A 17,316-nucleotide genomic window follows, 5' to 3' on the forward strand; every position below is an offset into this window, starting at 1 on the left:
AAGTGCGATGACGAATTATTCTTCGGTATGACAGCGATTTCATGAAAAATTCAGTGTCGCAAAACTGATTATCATGTGCTAAACTGACATAAGCTACCATTGTACGATAAGGATCAAGTTATATGCGTTCACAAAAGCGAAATCGATATAGTTCCGAGATGGAACGTATTATTAGCATCATAATATTGAAATATAGATATCAATCAAAATATTCTCAAACATGTCGATGGGTCACCGCTGCTTGTACCCACGATCCCGCGATACATATTTGCTTTAGATTTATCTTACTATAAGTATGCGATCAGATTCCAGAAACACGTCAACCATTGTACCTTGAATGATACCATGAAATCTGAAAAGCGGTTATCTGCAACCTGGCCCTAAAACAACAGGACGTGAATACCCTTTCGGTCGAAACGGTGCTGTTTTATATTACTATTACTTACGATCAATCAAATGATTTCTGTAGGTAAACCGTATACCGGCAGTCATCATGTCACAAGAAATGTACGAAAAGTGACCCGCACTGCTGAATTTGATGCAAACCTGGTGAACACATCTCATGAATACCGCTGCCGTATAAGCGAAATGAATAATTAAAAAAATTATCATTAAATAATAAATAATGTTGATTTAGGTCGATTTTCCGATCGAAAGACGATACCCGGTTACAAGGTTTAGTATTCTTCCGCAAAAGTTTTGATTTAGAACGATCCCATACACAATTCCTTTTCCAAACTCATTCTAGGCTTTATAAAAGTCGACAAGAACGCGACCTAGACACGATTGCGTAGTCCCGTGATTTTCAACCCATTAAATACTGATCGTTCGAAAATAGGCCGTACCACATCCAGCTTACAACGTTGAAATTGGACAAGGAAAGTCTGCAATTATATATTGTTTAAAACGTGCCCTAATTGTATAGTATTGTGGAGACAGTAGTTGCATTCGCACCTCCGAAATTGCGTGTGGTAAATTCCGAGGGCTCATATCGCATATCAGTACGCTTTTGTAAGTTTAGTTGATACTCCAGAGCAATATGCTCTGAGAGTCGAGCAGACATACATGTGATTAATAGCGACTTTTCCCAATAAATGTGGATATAGAAATCTTGTTCGTGCCGTGTTACCAAGTTAGTGGCAAAATCAGAACGTATTAGCCTATAGGACGGTGAAAACGCACGATCGTTGTAGTTATGCGTGGAAGATGTTAAAGTATAGTAAGTAAATACACCATGACGTAGATCAAAATCGAGCTGATACATGGATTCTTATAATATCTAGTTTCTCCGGTACCGTAAATACAGCGCGCCCGCCGCAGTCAAATATTTCACCATCTGGAGTTGAGTCCGGTGTTTTAGAGAGTGAGTCAATTCATAGTCACCGGTAAGTTGTAATGGACCAAAAGGATCATGGGTGATGCAAAATATGTTGTGCTTGGCAGTAAGGAAACTATGTTGCAGTATGGAGAATCCATTTACGTATAAATGGGACAGCGTGTTGGTACAGCGTCGTCCTCTCGATCGGTGGTTTCGAATCCCGGCCGGAACTTGCTCTCCCGTAGTGCCATGGGTTTCCCCTTAGACCTGCGGCACCACGGGATTGTACGTTCGGGAGGAAAATAATGGCCCTGACTCGATTACCTACAGTGGTTCCTTCGAATATCCATAGCCAAAGAACCGCTATAGTGCAGACGAGAATAAACAGCCTTCCTTCCTATACAGTAGGCCAATCTACGAGGGAAATGTTCAGAGTCCGACGGATCCAGAATCATGGTTGATTAGGGTCACCATAAGTCCTCCTTTATGAGGATTTGTTCTCCTTTTCCAGGAAATGGAAAATATCCTCCGATGACGTCTAAATGTCTCCCTTTTTGGGAATAGGCCTACGTCCTCTTTTATAGCTTTGACAGTCAGGCTAATGTACAGGCAGAACTATTTTTTTATTCAACACCCCAGCAGTATTGTGATAAAGTGGTCATTCGGGCGTCGAGACGGACTTTGACCTTTCTTTAGTCAACACAGCAAAAAATTCCAGAATCGGCATTTTTCTGGTCCGGCAAACTAACTTTTGTAATTTTTTTTTCCGGATCCCAAAATATGGTAACCCTATGTTAAGTTGCAGGCTAATGTCATATGAACAAAAGTTGAATCTAATGTGCCTATGCAGATAAGGTCTACCTAGGAATATCTAGAATTCTGGCTGAGCACTGAAACGACTGAGGACTGATCACGGACGAACTACGTAAATATCTTGAGGGCATGCATATTGCTTATCGTTCTATTCCTTTTGCTTTATTTATGATGCGTTAATTTGTCCTGCGTTCGCGACTTTGTGTCGCGGGGAAAACAACAGACCATACACCAAAAGACCGGAAGCTTCTGAGTTCGTTAACCGTCACTATTATCAATATTACTTGAATAACCACCGTTCCTAAAAGTGACTTTTTACGACAGCACTGCATGCTGAATGCATTATAATGGAAATGGGTATCAATGAATGCGAAAGTCCATGCTCATGATCACCATCTAGCGTAGCGAAACTAGGCTCATCTCGTTTTTTTTTCATCAGAAGGTGACTAATAGTAAGGGCATTTTATGAAATATTTCACAAATCTGTGAACTATATTGTTACCAAACGATTTCTTCACCAATATGTCTGTCAAGGTGTCTCTTATAACATGTGTTAAAATGTTGAAGTTCAACTCTGGTGGGAAACCCAGAAAAAAAAGCTGTTAAATTTGACAATTTTTAAAAAATAAAATAAAATAAAAAAAATTGAAATTTTCTTTTTTATCGGCTATAGGTAACTACGGATGGGTTTAATAATGGTTTTTCATGATTCTCAATTGATTGGTTAAATTTACATTTTACTACAGAGTGTTTTGTGGAAATATATGTAAAAGTAATGGCACTGATGGCATAGTTATACTGTCATAAGTACACTGTTCAGTAATTCGATACCGAAAGATTCAACAAATTCTGTATACGGTATTACTGGATAAAACACACATATATAGGCTTAAAACCAGTACAGTAATTCCTCAAATACAATACTGAGCCATGCAGCAAGATGTAAGGTGGACGCAATTGTACCGAAGTAAAAAAGCGAATAAGAACCTTCATCGTCGATTGTTACTGAATGCATCGTCGCTGTTTCACCATAATTTTTGATCTTTGGCTCATGGATCAGCCTCTCATCTATTCAGGTAACACACTATGAGCGGCGGTTTGGGTTATTAAAGCCAACGACCCTGAGTTTCAACATTCCAACTAGAATGGCTGGATGAAGAGAATCAATGCTAGATGCAAAACGGCGCACACAGATCGAGTTCATTCCAGTTATTGAAGGAGACCCTGATGACCTCAAAACCTTCTTCACCACTCTTAAAGAGTGCACACAGCGCGCTGGGCTCGCTATGGTGACCGTCGATCTTCCAAGTCGGCTGAAGGCTATTTATATAATGAAGTAGATAAATTTACCAGTCATTCCAAGGTTGGGTGGTTTTCACCTATTGAAATCTTATCTGGGATCAATTGGTTACAACATGGAATATTCTCAGCTACTACTATACGTGATACAGCTGATCTATGCTGGAAGCATAACAACCAGCCACATCATCGATGGAGGATGTTTTGACAGGGCAATCCACGCTCACCTCCTCATCGATGCAGCTATCTATCAACATACCATAGAAATTGCCTTAGCTGAGGATAAGCATGGTGACATGAAGTCATTCATGGAAAAGGTGGTTGATGGAGAAATGGGAGCCAGACACTATGACCCAATAGTGCAAGTATTTGAGCGGACGTTTGAAGAAACGTTCAATCGATTCGCAAAAAGAGGAAGAACACCTGCACCCTGGGTATAGTATCACTACAGGGTAGATGCCTAAGGTTTTTATCAGAACCGAGTGACTCGCAGACCATAATGGGAATCTGTCCTGCATTGTTACCAATATGCTTCCCACCTGCAGGCCAACATCATTAGTTGTCAAAGTCTTTTCGACACGCTACTTGATGATAGTAAAAAAAATTCGCCCATCTTCTTATCGTCATATCGAAAAATATGAAAAAGAGCAACCAGTATGTTTGCGATCCCAACGCATTGTTTGGTGGCATGGGAGGTATTATGGCTATTGAGACACTTTTCAAATATGGAGTTCCAGTTTAATACTTTAAATAATTTATTTGTTTGTTTTCGTGGTATTCATGATGTTTGTTGACTACTATGGTCATTTACAACAGGCCGATATTCTTCATTTTTATTCCGTGCAAGGCCCACTTGTATAGGCTTTTTGTAAGACACCGCTTATGCGGATGAGGTGGCGAGTAGGAACCTAGATAAACCTCCAACACTTAAGTATAGGAATTTTGAAGACGACCTCGGTCATACTCGAACCCGCAACCCATTGGCGTTGCAGCCGCGGATTATACCACTGCCCTATCCCGCCACCAAATAATTGACTAAACATTACCATGTGCTTGTGCATTGTGCAATGATAACATGTAGCACATTGGTATTTTAGCGATTTTGGCGCCTAAACCCTACTATTGCACTTGAGCTTAGCTCGAACGGACCTGACCACAACCTAAATCAAAAACCAATGGCAGCTACACGCATTTACCAGTTACACTTCATTCAGGGACATCTTCTTATTAATGCAAGGTTCGGTATCACTCAAAATCTGACATCAGTGTTTGGATGGTACGGTGGAATTATGACATTTCAAATCGAAATATAGGCCTTATTAGGATGATTGCCGTTGTTGAAACTTGGAAGTTTCAGCACAAATTAAACCCATTCGAGTTAGAGAAAATCATTTCTCTCAGGCTGCTTCGTCCCTCCCCTCAGATGCCTTCACGACGCCCCACCCCTGCGGCACACGGAAACCACGTTGGTGAACCGAGCAGAGGAAGAATGAGCAACAGTTTTTCCAGGCACAGATGTTGGGTGATCACTCTCAGTCATCTGTCATGTCAACCGGCGAATATAGGAGGATGTCAGTAGATATGTAGGCCTACTCGTTCACAGAGACCTTACCAAGACACAGATGAAGCGAGATGCAGGGGCCATTGAACCTGACCCAAAATGGTTTGAGGAAATGAAGTCATTCGTCAACGATGGATAAAAGGGGTTGCTCATGTATTTCTCAACTGGAATCACAAGAACGGGTGATGACGTAGTCAAAATACTGAGGGAGCAGCTGAAGTTAGGATGGCCATGGCCATACAAATCAACCTGGATGGAAAGTCAGTGATGTCGATCATGGTTTTCATGTCAAAGATGAAAGCCCTGTCATCGCAAAGAAAATGTCTAAAGATTTACGAGTAAAACATTCACATTGACTCATTGAAGTTGTTCAACCGACTGATAATTTTCACCCAGTGGGATATGGATGTTGCGACAAGCTTACAGTATGAGTTCACTCCTTTCCCGCTGTCCCTGTTCAGCAACAAAGATCAGAAGATGAACAAGGCTACCAAGGCAGAATGTTTGAATACAACCCTGCAGGCATTAACTGACCCACTTGACTTGACTAACCAACCATGCTATACCCTCATAATTGATGGTGGATGGCTTCTGTACATGGTGAAGTGGGAACAACGTCAGACATGGCAGGGTAGGCTATTGCCAACAATTACCCAAGCTCTGGGACGTTGCTTTCAGAATGTCATTGTGGTCTTTGATAGTTACAACAGCTCACCGAAAGATACAACATTTTTTCGAGGAAGACAGCGGCATGAGTGATCAAACCAGAGACACTGCCACTAACAGAGGGTGCAGCTGCACATCGTTCACTCTGAGAGTACCTGCAGACCCGGGATTGGATTATTTTACAGAACATGTCTCCGGATCCCAGCGATTACGGATAGACAATAGACGTGCTTGGATATGAGCCAGTTCCAACACTGAAACCCATGGCTCCTGATGAGCTATTGCAGTTCACAAGCTGTAGTTGTCATAAAGATTGCAGAGACCGAATGTACAGCTGCAAGAAGAATGAGGTCCCATGCATTTCGGCCTTTGGAGTATGTAAAGGCCTTATAATGAAAAAATTGCAGTCACGATGATGTTGAGTCCGATGAAGGCATAGGCATTGCCCGTTGAAATATCTGATATTGTGCATGAGAAATAAGCAACGTCTTTAGTGAACATGGCTATGCGAAATAAAGGTTATTTTGCGCATGAATATAGAAGTGGGTGTGGCGTTTTTCGCAAAGCAGAGCCTGTAGTGAAATATAAGTGTTAGCAATCAATTGAGAAACATGGAAAACCCGTCCCAAGTTACTTATGGGCGATAAAGATTTTTTTAATTTTTTTTAATTCGTCAAATTTAACAGCTTTTTTGGGGAGTTTCCCACAAGAGTTGAACTTCAACATTTTAACACGTGTTATTACACACCTTAACAAACATATTGGTGAAGAAATTGATTGGTAACAATATAGTTCACAGATTTTCATAAGTTTCCCTTACTATAAGTAAGAAGTGTACACGAGTAATTAATTAAACGTGAACGAGAATGAGACAAATTCGGCTATCAGGTGATACTTAACTATCGCATGGTACACTCGGTTCCCAAGGCAATATAGGCGATAAGTGCTGCTCATTTCTGTAATCTGTAGACGAACTACAACTACTGTTACAGGCGTATAAAACCCACTAATTGTGAGGAGTAATATATATGAAGGCACTCATATATTTTAACACCATTCTTCCGTTACTGCGTGGACTTATTATTAGATGCATAGTTCACGTTAAAAGATGATACAAGTTTTCCTAATGTGAGTAAAAAGAGGCGTGATGTATGATGTTGTACCGTACACTGCACGTCGAGACACCTCTCCATTTAAATGCTAGTCAGGTACCCATGATTCTTACTAGATGAACGAATGATTAATTGAATATAGTGGTGCTAGCATATGAACATTTCAACAGATGGAGCATTTACGAGAACAATTTTCGTAGCATCCACTGTCGCATGTCCTCAGTAACCTTGGGATGAATACATTATCGGATCGAAATTTAGTAGAATAAACAGTTGGGTCAGAACCGATGCAGTTCAGAATGTACCACAGTCCGTTATACTGGTACGTAAACATTGTGTCTATATAACGATGCAATTACGTGGTCATAGTATTGCGAATTCCAACCGACTGGGGCCCCGAACCGACGTTTTGAGTTGAGTCTGATTTGGTGACAGTCGTCCTTCACTGTACAAGGTTAATTGTTGATATGGCGTGAAGAAATCGACTCCAACACACATCGATGATATGCTCAGCCCCTTGGTGGCTCCTACATTAGGTTACTTTATAACTTTCTGTCAAGATATTCCCACAAACGACTAAGCAGCAAGGGCGTAGCCAGAAAAAATTTGGGGAGGTCAAAAAATTCGAAAAGGTAAAAGACGCCCCCTTTTAAAGATATGAAAAAATATAGTAAAAAATTATGGTCTTGGGCCCTTAATGGGTTAATAACACGACTGTTAAGGTCATCTTCCATCCGCAGACATAATGTTAGGGACGAGTGCCAGCACTTCCGCGCGAAATTTTTTCCCAAGTCAGTGGTTGAATTTGGTTAACAATATTGTTTCTTACACTGGTCTTGAGCACCCTATAGAGCGATAAACCGAACTCCTGGTGGGAGGAGGGCTAATATAGCGGCGCGAAGTAATTTCATAACTCACGCCTGAATTTTGTCAATAATATTAGTAATTGCATATCATATGATCAGATTTACCAATAGAGCTAAGGGAGGTGGTGTCTCCGAAAGTTTAGGGCGCGTTAATGATTGGGGGTTTGGTGTGCGACTCTGTTACGGTCCTGCATATACGTTATCATTATAAAATTTACCGGTAGAGCTGGTAAAAGCGGTACCTCCAAAGATTTAGAACGCACCCAATTATTTATCAATTCTCATTCACGATTCTCAATTTGCATTATTCACGGGGCGCAATACTTATTACCTCTGCTCGTCGCATTCATACCGCGGGACTCAGGTTGCAAGGACAGGGCCATCCCGCGCGATCTTCGGCCAAGATTCTGTCGCCGGCGATATTTCTGGGATCGCACTTCGTGTTGGCTAAAACCTATCTGCCTTAAGTGTGTTTTGGCGCAGAAAAGCTGGTGCCTATAATGTAGGGTTACCATATTTTGAAAATCTGAAAAAAGGACACTTTTTCAAAATTTTCGAACTTCCAATACTGGAGTTAAATTTGGAAAAAATGGTAAATTTTTCCCGAGTTTGTGGTTGGGTGACTAAACAAAAAAGTCTCAACTCGTCTTTCTTTCAGATTTTCCGTTGGTTGACTAAAATAAAAGTCATTTTTCTGGCTCAAGTCCCGAAAAACCCGCCGGACTGTTACTTGAGCGTTGATTTCCTATATCTCAGTCCAATTTCCAAGTACATTTAAGCAAAATTTGCTAAAAAAAAGAGGACAAATTCTCAAAGAAGAGGACATTTAGGCGTCCTCCAGGGTACGCCAATGCTAAGCAGTCGTATATAGAGATGATTTACGTTGGAATCGCGGTGTCAAGATGTGTCGATTTAACGTGTCTGCCCCAAACTGATCCTGCTATATCCGATAACTGCAATCGGTTATGGCTTTCGTATATTGATCGTGACTATACCCGAAACGAATCTCCCGGTTGGATTTACACACGGACTACACATACCTCGTGTATTTTTGCTTTTGTGAAAGGTAAAATACGATAGAATGACTACAGTTGACTGCTAATTTCAAGCTGTGGGAGTATAGATAACTAACCCAACGTAGGTTAGTTGTCTATATTGGGAGAACAGAAATGGCGCTATCATTCCAAGATCAGCTCCGCGGTAAAGCAATGAGGAAGCTGTATTGGTCATACAATAGATGAATATGCAATTGTGTCATATCATATAACATATATACCTTAAACTCTTTATCACTCTACTATACGTACATTAAAAGGGGGCACACGCCATTTCATAAATCACAGCTCTATTCGTCAGTAAGCCTACAGTCAGGAATGCGTTTAGCCTCACATGCCTTATACTTTTATCCATGTCATGCGGACAAAGGGAGGATAATTTTATGTAAATAGCACATAAGATCGTGAGTGTGCGTAGGGGTTTGGCATCACCTTTCTTATTTGATTATAGCAGTCGAAATTACCTGTTGTCGGACGAAGACCAGGAATTAATTGTTGCGACAATGACTGTGACATGACTTGGGCTGGGCAAAATCGAGTACCTGAGTGATTCGATTCTGAATCACGTTTTATGCTTCGAGTCGAGTCGAGTATTCGAGTATCACTCATTATGACGTCAAAATAGAATGAACTATGTCAAATTTCAAATTTGTACCTTTTATGCCACCGCAAAGAATATAATGCCTGGTATCCGTTACATTAAAGATACTTTGATATTTTTTCGGCCATACCGATTTCATTACACTTCGTGACAATGTTGTGGGATGATCATGACTTCGGAAATATGTTATTTCCAGTAACGTTCGTAGCTTTGTACAATGTCTCGTATGCTGCGACACGGCCAATCAAGATTTCAAGGCTTCGTCGCTGGAAAACAGTATGAAAACTATAATTACCGTTAGTAAATTAACTTTCAGTTGCGAGGAGCGTTTATTTTCACTACTCGAAAAAATCGTCTTTTACTACTCGACTCGAATCATTAAAATTAATGCTCGGTTCAGATTCGAGTACTCGAATCATTGTGCCCAGCCCTAGACATGACCATGGATAGCGAGAAGATAGTTTTGTCAACTTTGAAATGCTCGATGAAATGCGATTAGTAAGGGAATGGACGTTACACTTAATCGTCAACGTAGCGCATCGGAAACGTCTTACTCACATACTCACAACGGAAGTTAGAAAGGGGATGCCAATACGTGTTCTTAGTCAGGGTGACAAAATCTAGTGTTCCCCTGCTGATGCAGGAAGATTACAGCTCGCCTTTATGCGTGATTTGCCTAGCTTGCTCAGTGTTACATTGAGTTTATGCATAACAATTTCCCAAGGGCGATCGTTTAGTAGTTGAGAATATTCTCTGTCACAAAGCGGATTGCGGTATCACTTAATCGAAAGAACGGTTCATTGCATGAAACGTAGTTACATTAGTAACATATTTCTTTGTATCACAGTGTACAAACACAATGCAAGGATGTGATAACGTTAAAATAAGATTCAACAGACTCCATCTTTACTCAATTAGAATTGCAATCATTTGAAAGCCTATCTTCAGAATTATGGAAGATAGTTATGTAGAAGGTAGATGTAAGTGGTGGCTGTGGGTTGCAGTGTTTTATAGTACTTGAATATCTCCCAACGATAGAATATTTATGGATTTGGAAGTTACGTAACGATCGTGTCACGTGTGGAAAATCTAATAGTGTAACCGTCACACTCATCTCTTCAATATGACTATTAAGGGAGATGCGTGCGTGACATTTTACCCCAGGACGGCAGCCGGATCCAGTATTCCTAGGAGTAAATAGTTTGCCTATGTAGTCATCTCACCACGTAGAATGTTTTACAAAACTGGGCGTACAGTATGAGCGAAATGGGCGACAGTGAGCAATGATTTAGGTACGGAAGTTTATACTTCGTCGGTTGACGGCTTCGGTTGTTATACCTCCAGCATGCCTTTATCACATGAATGCATTTGCACGCGAACGCTTATGTCGTAGTTCCCCTTAGTGGAAGCAGAATGTCAATTTATTCTTGGATCAGCATGGTACGTTGATGCTATCTGTGTAATGTAATATGGCTCATTTCAAGTTTGCGAAGCGCTATATTTTATCAAGAAGTCGCGTCAACGAAATTTCGTCAGGATCAGTATCAGTTGCGGCATTGAATGATAGATTTTCAGCATCGTTGGACAACCGTTTTTATATGCGAAAATGCGGTTTCTCATTTAATCGTGATTCAATTCTCCTTCCAATATGACTGGTGCCTACGTCGCTGTGTGTAGTATGGCACACATACCCTATTTCCTCCGATGATAATGGGATGCATCACCGCAACTTACTGATGCAGTTATAAGCGCTTCGTATACGTTATACGCAACAAAGCATTTTTCATTAATCGGAAGGTATTTACCATTTTAGAATATGGAGGTTAAAGATTACTTCATCAAATTTGTGGCTTCCGCTGCGATATACGTTATTGGGCTGCTGTGCACCGTCTTGGTGTATGTGATAACGTTCTTGCAGTGCTTCCGCGACGGTTACCGGAATATATTTTCATGGAAGGACAGAGGATTACAAGCCCCGCCTCTGCACTATACCGCCTGGGATGTGGAGTCCAGAGCGGCACCGAGTTCCAGCGCTAAAAAGTGGAACCATGCGTATGTTACAGTCCCTGAATCCGGATTGCGTTTTCATTACGTCTACTCCGGATCGGTGCCGAACGATATTGAGATATCAGATATCGACGGTGAAACAACTCGTTGCATTGATAATAATAATGTTTCCACGAACAAACCGAAACTTTTAATATGTGCACATGGGTATCCCGAGAACTGGTTCACGTGGAGATATATTCTTCGCTTTTTCGACAAGCCACGGCCTGACCTTGGTGAATATTTCGTAGTAGCAGTCGATATGAGAGGGTATGGTGACTCGGACAAACCATCTGATTACACATCCTATCATCGAAACCTTCTCTGTGGTGACATCAAAGGCATCGCGCTGACTTTGGGATATGGCAAGTTTTCGATGATTGGGCACGATTGGGGGGCGGCGGTGACTTGGGAGGTGGCGCTTAACTACTCGAAGTCCCTGGAAAAGGCTGTTATTCTAAATGGACCGGAAGTAAAAGCGCTTTGGAAATCTGTAGAGAAAAATCCGCTACAAATGTTACGGAGCTGGTATATGTTCTTTTTCCAGGTAAGGCAACAATGCACATTCAAAATTAAAAAAAAACTTTGTTAAGTTGCTATGACCGCTGCATCGAATCTTCTTGTGATTCTAGATGACAGCTCTAAATCGTATCTATGTCAACTTCATATTTTCCGTCAACATAAACGGAATTTTAGCAAGACAGCAAAATTAATCCAATTAATCCAATCATTCCCATTTCAATCCGAGTCAGACGTGTAACGGTCCGTTTTGAGAAAGGTAATGTTGCTCATCTAGTTTGTGACATGTTAATTAATACGTGTGCGATAATTCCCACGAACCGCGGCACCGTATTGGCAGTTAATATCGCTTTTCACTGCCGGTCAACATCGGCTACAAAGCATGCCGATTCGATAGATCAGGGCTAGCCAACCCGTGGATATCAGCGTGGTTTCGTGCGGCTTTTGAGGTACAAGCCTTAATCTGTGTGTTAAGCTTTTTGTAAGCCGTGTGCAACTAATGGTACCAATAGTTTTATGAACGCTGAGTATCCCTTATGCATATGTTCGTTAAATTGACGGAACGTCCCGAAAGTACCACAAGTATCACAATTTGCGTTGATGTCATGTATAGGAATAAAATTGAACATTCATAAGTCCATTGCGGGGACGAACTAAATGGGCACTGCGCTCTAAATATGACGTGGTCTCGACTTAAAGTAGAAAGGGTGAAAAATTTGGCAGTAGCTATTTCCATCAGAAAGCCACTGTATTCCAAAGGCACCTGAGAGATTTTCACGAGTCGCCATATCTGGTGTCATCGTTTCGTAACCTTTTGTGAAATTGTGCATGCTTACGATAACTAGACCACTTTGGTTCGTAAGACACACTTCCTTCATAATATCGGCAGATAACGATCTAAAATTCCCTGCTTGATCGCGTCAAGAACACGCAACAGTGAAGTACTGCGTGTCAGAAATTTCGCGAAGGCTTAAGAAGTGAGGACGCGTTACCCCGATACCTTTGATATCGATGAACTGCCATAGGACAACCGTTTAAAATCTTTCAGCTGCAGATCGAATGAGGTGACTGCTGCCATTTTTATATAAATTTAGCGTAAGATTACCGATATAAAACAAAAGGGATTATTAGCAGTCGAAGTATTATTCCAGTAGAAGTAGAAGTAACGCCATAAATCTCTACTCAAGTGGAAGTGCAAGTAGCGATTTACAAGTAAGTATTCTTTGCCTAGTTTTGCCTGAATATCTGAAAACTGCCAAGTAGACTTATAGTCTAAAATTATAACCACTTGATGAAGTAGTGTGAGTAAGCAAAATAAACTTGAAGTACTTCATTTCTAACCCCATCTGGGTAGTGGGTAGTAGGTATTCATGCTGTTTTTCGACCACAGTGATCATTTACACCAGGCCGATTCTTTGTTATGATTCCGTAACCAACGACTTGTAGCTCGGTCCTCTTCTAGGCGTTTTTGAGACACCACTTACGCGGATCAGATTGCGAGAATGGGCTTAATTTAACCTCCAATACTGCGAAGGGATTAGGTAGCTAATTGGCCTAATGTTAGCAATTGATCCAGATTTGTAGTTGGGCAACACCGCTTTCATACCAACGTCCAACGAACGTAAACTGCATTCGGAATGTTAGAGGAAACATAAAAATATGAAGACAAACAATAGGACATGGAACCTTTCTTAAGAGAATGGAAGAGTTCATCTTTTTAATGGAAAACTGCTGACCCTCCCTCAATTTCAGACATGGTCATTGAAACGCCACCTGTGTTGGTTTTCCGATAACGAATCCTGGACGTCACAGTGCTCTTGCATATTTTCTCTCTCAAAAATCGACAGCTGCCAACCCTGGCTAATTTCAGTCCTGGTCACGCCTGTGGTCACATTTTCCATAAATCACAGCTCTGTGTGTAGGCGGAGAGATGGCGTGCTGTTTTTGTGTGTCCACTGCCCATATTTACAGTATGATGCGGCTCTTTCCAGTAACACAATATAATGCGGCTCTTCGTCCCTGATTGGTCAGTCACGCCTGAGATACCCAACTCGTATTACGTCTTTATTAATACTAATACGTCGCGGCACTTGAGTGCAACTGCACAACTGCAGACCAATGTTCCCTCTAAGCTGCGCACGCGCGCAACTGCGCAGTGCTGACACGGTCTCTGCGCACAGAAAATCTAATTTGTTGTCCAAGGGTCTGCGCAGTGAGTTAGTGAGTGTGCGCAGACTAGCCAAAAATGAGAGGGAACATTGCTGTAGACTCTCACGCGAGATTGGTTATCCCCTGGAAGCACTGCTGAAACTCTCATATGAAGTATTCTAAATATAATATTTTGTCATAGCTCAATAGAACCAAACTAGGTGTGGGGCAGGTGTATTCGAGGATTATTGATTATAAAAAAATTACCTTGCTTTCGTCCCATGACTTTTACGATACCTGATTTTTATGTGTATGATTCAAAATTTTCAGTCTTTCAATACTGGAGGAAAATCCTGAAAAATGGTAAATATTTCCCACTTCGTGGTCGGTTGACTAAAAAATTAGGTCAACTTCCCGGCTCAGCTCCCAAAATAGCCGCCGGAGCGTTACTTCAGTGCTGATTTACTGTATCTCACTCGATTTTTACCCTAAATTTAAACAAAATTCTCAAAAAAGAGGACAATATCTCAAAAAAAGGGGACAATTGGGCGTCCTCCGAGGACACTTTCAAAAAGTCAAAATGAGGACGAATTCTCATGAAAGAGGACGTATGGTAACCCTATGATATGTGAATGTCTTAGTAAAGAAATCTGATCAACTAGGGACGGCCACAATGATGAAATTTTATGCCCCTTTTCACAAACAGGTGCATTATCAACGAGAAATTTAGTTTCGGTGTTTTCCCCGACGTGACAGCCTTGAAACCTCAATGATCACATCACAGAATCCTAAACATACAGTACGAAGCTACGCACCTTACCGGAATTGACGTTTCTGTGAAGTCCTGATCAACCTATAATATTGTTACAAAGTCAAATGAAGTAGATATGGTCAAAATACCAAAATATATTTATGGGGTGTAGAACTTGCATTGTTGTTCTTGTGGTCGCGTAAAACGTCCATATTTGAACTTTTCATACAATCCGTCTCTTATGACGCCATACTGAATTGTATATTCGAATACTCAACTCGAATCATAACACTTGATTCGAATCCGAATCACTCAGGTTCTCGATTTGGCTAGGCCCTATCGAAACAACATTATCGAATCTCATTGGTTTCGCTGTTCTCAGATATCATGGGCCGCTGACGTGTTCATACGATTTTCCGACTTTGGCTTCGTGACAGAGCTCATAAAAGGCGACGTGGGCGGAATACGAAATCCGAAGAATCGAATCACGGACGAAGAATTGGAGATGGTCAAATACGGCGTCCGGCATTCGATAGGCGGCCCGAACAATTATTACCGCGCTTTAATCTGGCCATTTGCGGAACCTGGTCCCGATTTACCTTACCCGAAGGATGTCACCTCGGGCGACCCTCTGTGTGAGACGCCGATATTGATTATTTGGGGTGCCCGAGATGCCTTTCTGTCGAAGGTGATTCCAGAAATTACCGCAAAGAGACTGAACACCGCGAATGGGAGCAAGATGGTGTGTATCGAGACGTCGAGTCACTGGGTACAACAAGACGAGCCGGATGAAGTCATTCGACATCTATCCGAATTTCTGAAGGCTTAGCTATGAAATAATACTGTGCCGTTTCTTTTACAATATCAGGTGTAGGTTTATAGTTTAAAAATAAAGATTTAGTTTCAGCGATACATATATGAATAGATTGCGCATAGGCTATATGACAGTTTAAATGTGAACAGTCAAGAAGACTCTCGATATGATAGCGCGCATTTAACCCACAAAGCTTTTATAATAATATTTTAAGTGCAATGTAAAGACAACGGTATAAATTACATGGCCTACCATATGAAAACAATTCAATAGATTCGATCTCCAGCTAACCAGCATGCTCCATTAACACAAAGACTCAGCGTATATGATTTAGGGACAGAATGACATTGGCAATCTCTGATAACAATGTCCAAAAACGTATAGGCTGGTTATCCTAATATATATGGATTTGTTTGACTGATGCTATTGTAGTAACGTGACTGATGGTCCTTCTGACGCGAGACGTGTATATTCTCAAACAGCCATGTATTCAGTGACGACCAAGCAGCACCGAAGCACCTGCGATGTCGTCACACCCTAGTGTCACCATAGAGCTACATCTACAGCTATCTCGACAAATATATTCCTTTTGAAATGCAAATACATTGCTGTCAAAAAAGATCATAGTACATGCATACTTGAATTGCCTTATATGTGAGTTCAGCACACTGTATAGCTGAAGGAGAATCGTTATACCCTTTTAACCAATAAAAATATACATATTAATCATTTACTTCTCAACGCCACCCGGACAGGGCCTTCAGATTACTCACCATCCTGAAGTACTTGATGGCTATCACCGAGTGCTAGGGCGAAAAGTGGTGCCTAACCTGAAGACATTTTGACTATAGGTTTTTTGTTAAAATCCACGATATCCGCTTGATTTCTGGAGTTTTGGGTAAAAGCAGTCACGCACTGCTATTGCAATAGATGTCATTGGTCGATACCAAGAATTTGCTGAAGGATTCTGCACACCGGATAGTGCTTATCGTGAGGATAGATGAACATAGTGATTTTGAAAATAATGATCATGACATGTCGTTAATTCAGCGATGGATGCATCCGAACTATGTCACAAGATTGCCCTTGATGCAGTTTAAGTAACATCTCACAAATACCGCCTATATCTTGATATATCGAAGGATGATCGTGTATACATGGTGTCGGCGATGAGTTCCGAGTAACGCCATCTTCACAATTTAGTGATTAACGACTTTAGTGAACGACGACACAAACGCATTTCGTGCGAAATTGGAATACGCGTTCCTGCGCATCGCGCACGACAATCGATTAATCACATGGCTTTGGTATTCTTAGGCAGGTTAAACTTTCATCGCCATCCGCTGTGTTATGACTAACCTTTATTGACGGTAGTATGTTGTTAGTCAGTTTTTTTGTAACGAGCTCTGGATATAAAGACAATGAAGGCCCGCTATAAAGGTCTGGAAACGCTCAGTGTTATCAATAGTTGCGAGAAATCATGTTAGACGACTGGCGACTCGTGCCATAAAAAAACTGGGGCATTGGCCCGCCAACAATTCTATGCTATAAGTCTATAACGATATTAACAGTTTAACAGACACAGAGCAATGGAAGAGCGGAATTGCGTCAAATATCGCGGTATGCTGTTGCGCTCGTCACTGCTTAGCCCGGGTATACATTTTCCTGCCCCAGTAGCGATCATATATACTTTTATATTCTCCCAAATAACATAGGTGTATGGGAGAAAAAACTTTTGGGGATGCGA

General features: G+C 41.2%; 1 protein-coding gene across 1 annotated transcript; it reads left to right on the plus strand.

Moving 5' to 3' along the window:
• The first annotated feature begins 10,611 nt into the window (after positions 1–10,611).
• Positions 10,612–15,729, plus strand: LOC145437475 (epoxide hydrolase 4-like). Its single transcript, XM_080314733.1, has 2 exons — positions 10,612–11,884; positions 15,138–15,729. The coding sequence occupies exons 1-2, from the start codon at positions 11,108–11,110 to the stop codon at positions 15,582–15,584; spliced, it is 1,224 nt and encodes a 407-aa protein (XP_080170859.1). The 5' UTR covers positions 10,612–11,107; the 3' UTR covers positions 15,585–15,729.
• Positions 15,730–17,316: the final 1,587 nt, after the last annotated feature.

Source organism: Botryllus schlosseri, chromosome 4 (genome assembly GCF_051294905.1).
Source record: "Botryllus schlosseri isolate E-star chromosome 4, Bs_hap1, whole genome shotgun sequence".
NCBI lineage: Eukaryota > Metazoa > Chordata > Ascidiacea > Stolidobranchia > Styelidae > Botryllus > Botryllus schlosseri.

Coding starts and splice junctions, on each gene's coding strand:
- LOC145437475 (XM_080314733.1), top strand. CDS start 11,108: ATGGAGGTTAAAGATTACTTCATCAAATTTGTGGCTTCCGCTGCGATA. Junction 11,885..15,137: donor GGTATATGTTCTTTTTCCAG/GTAAGGCAACAA, acceptor CGCTGTTCTCAG/ATATCATGGGCCGCTGACGT.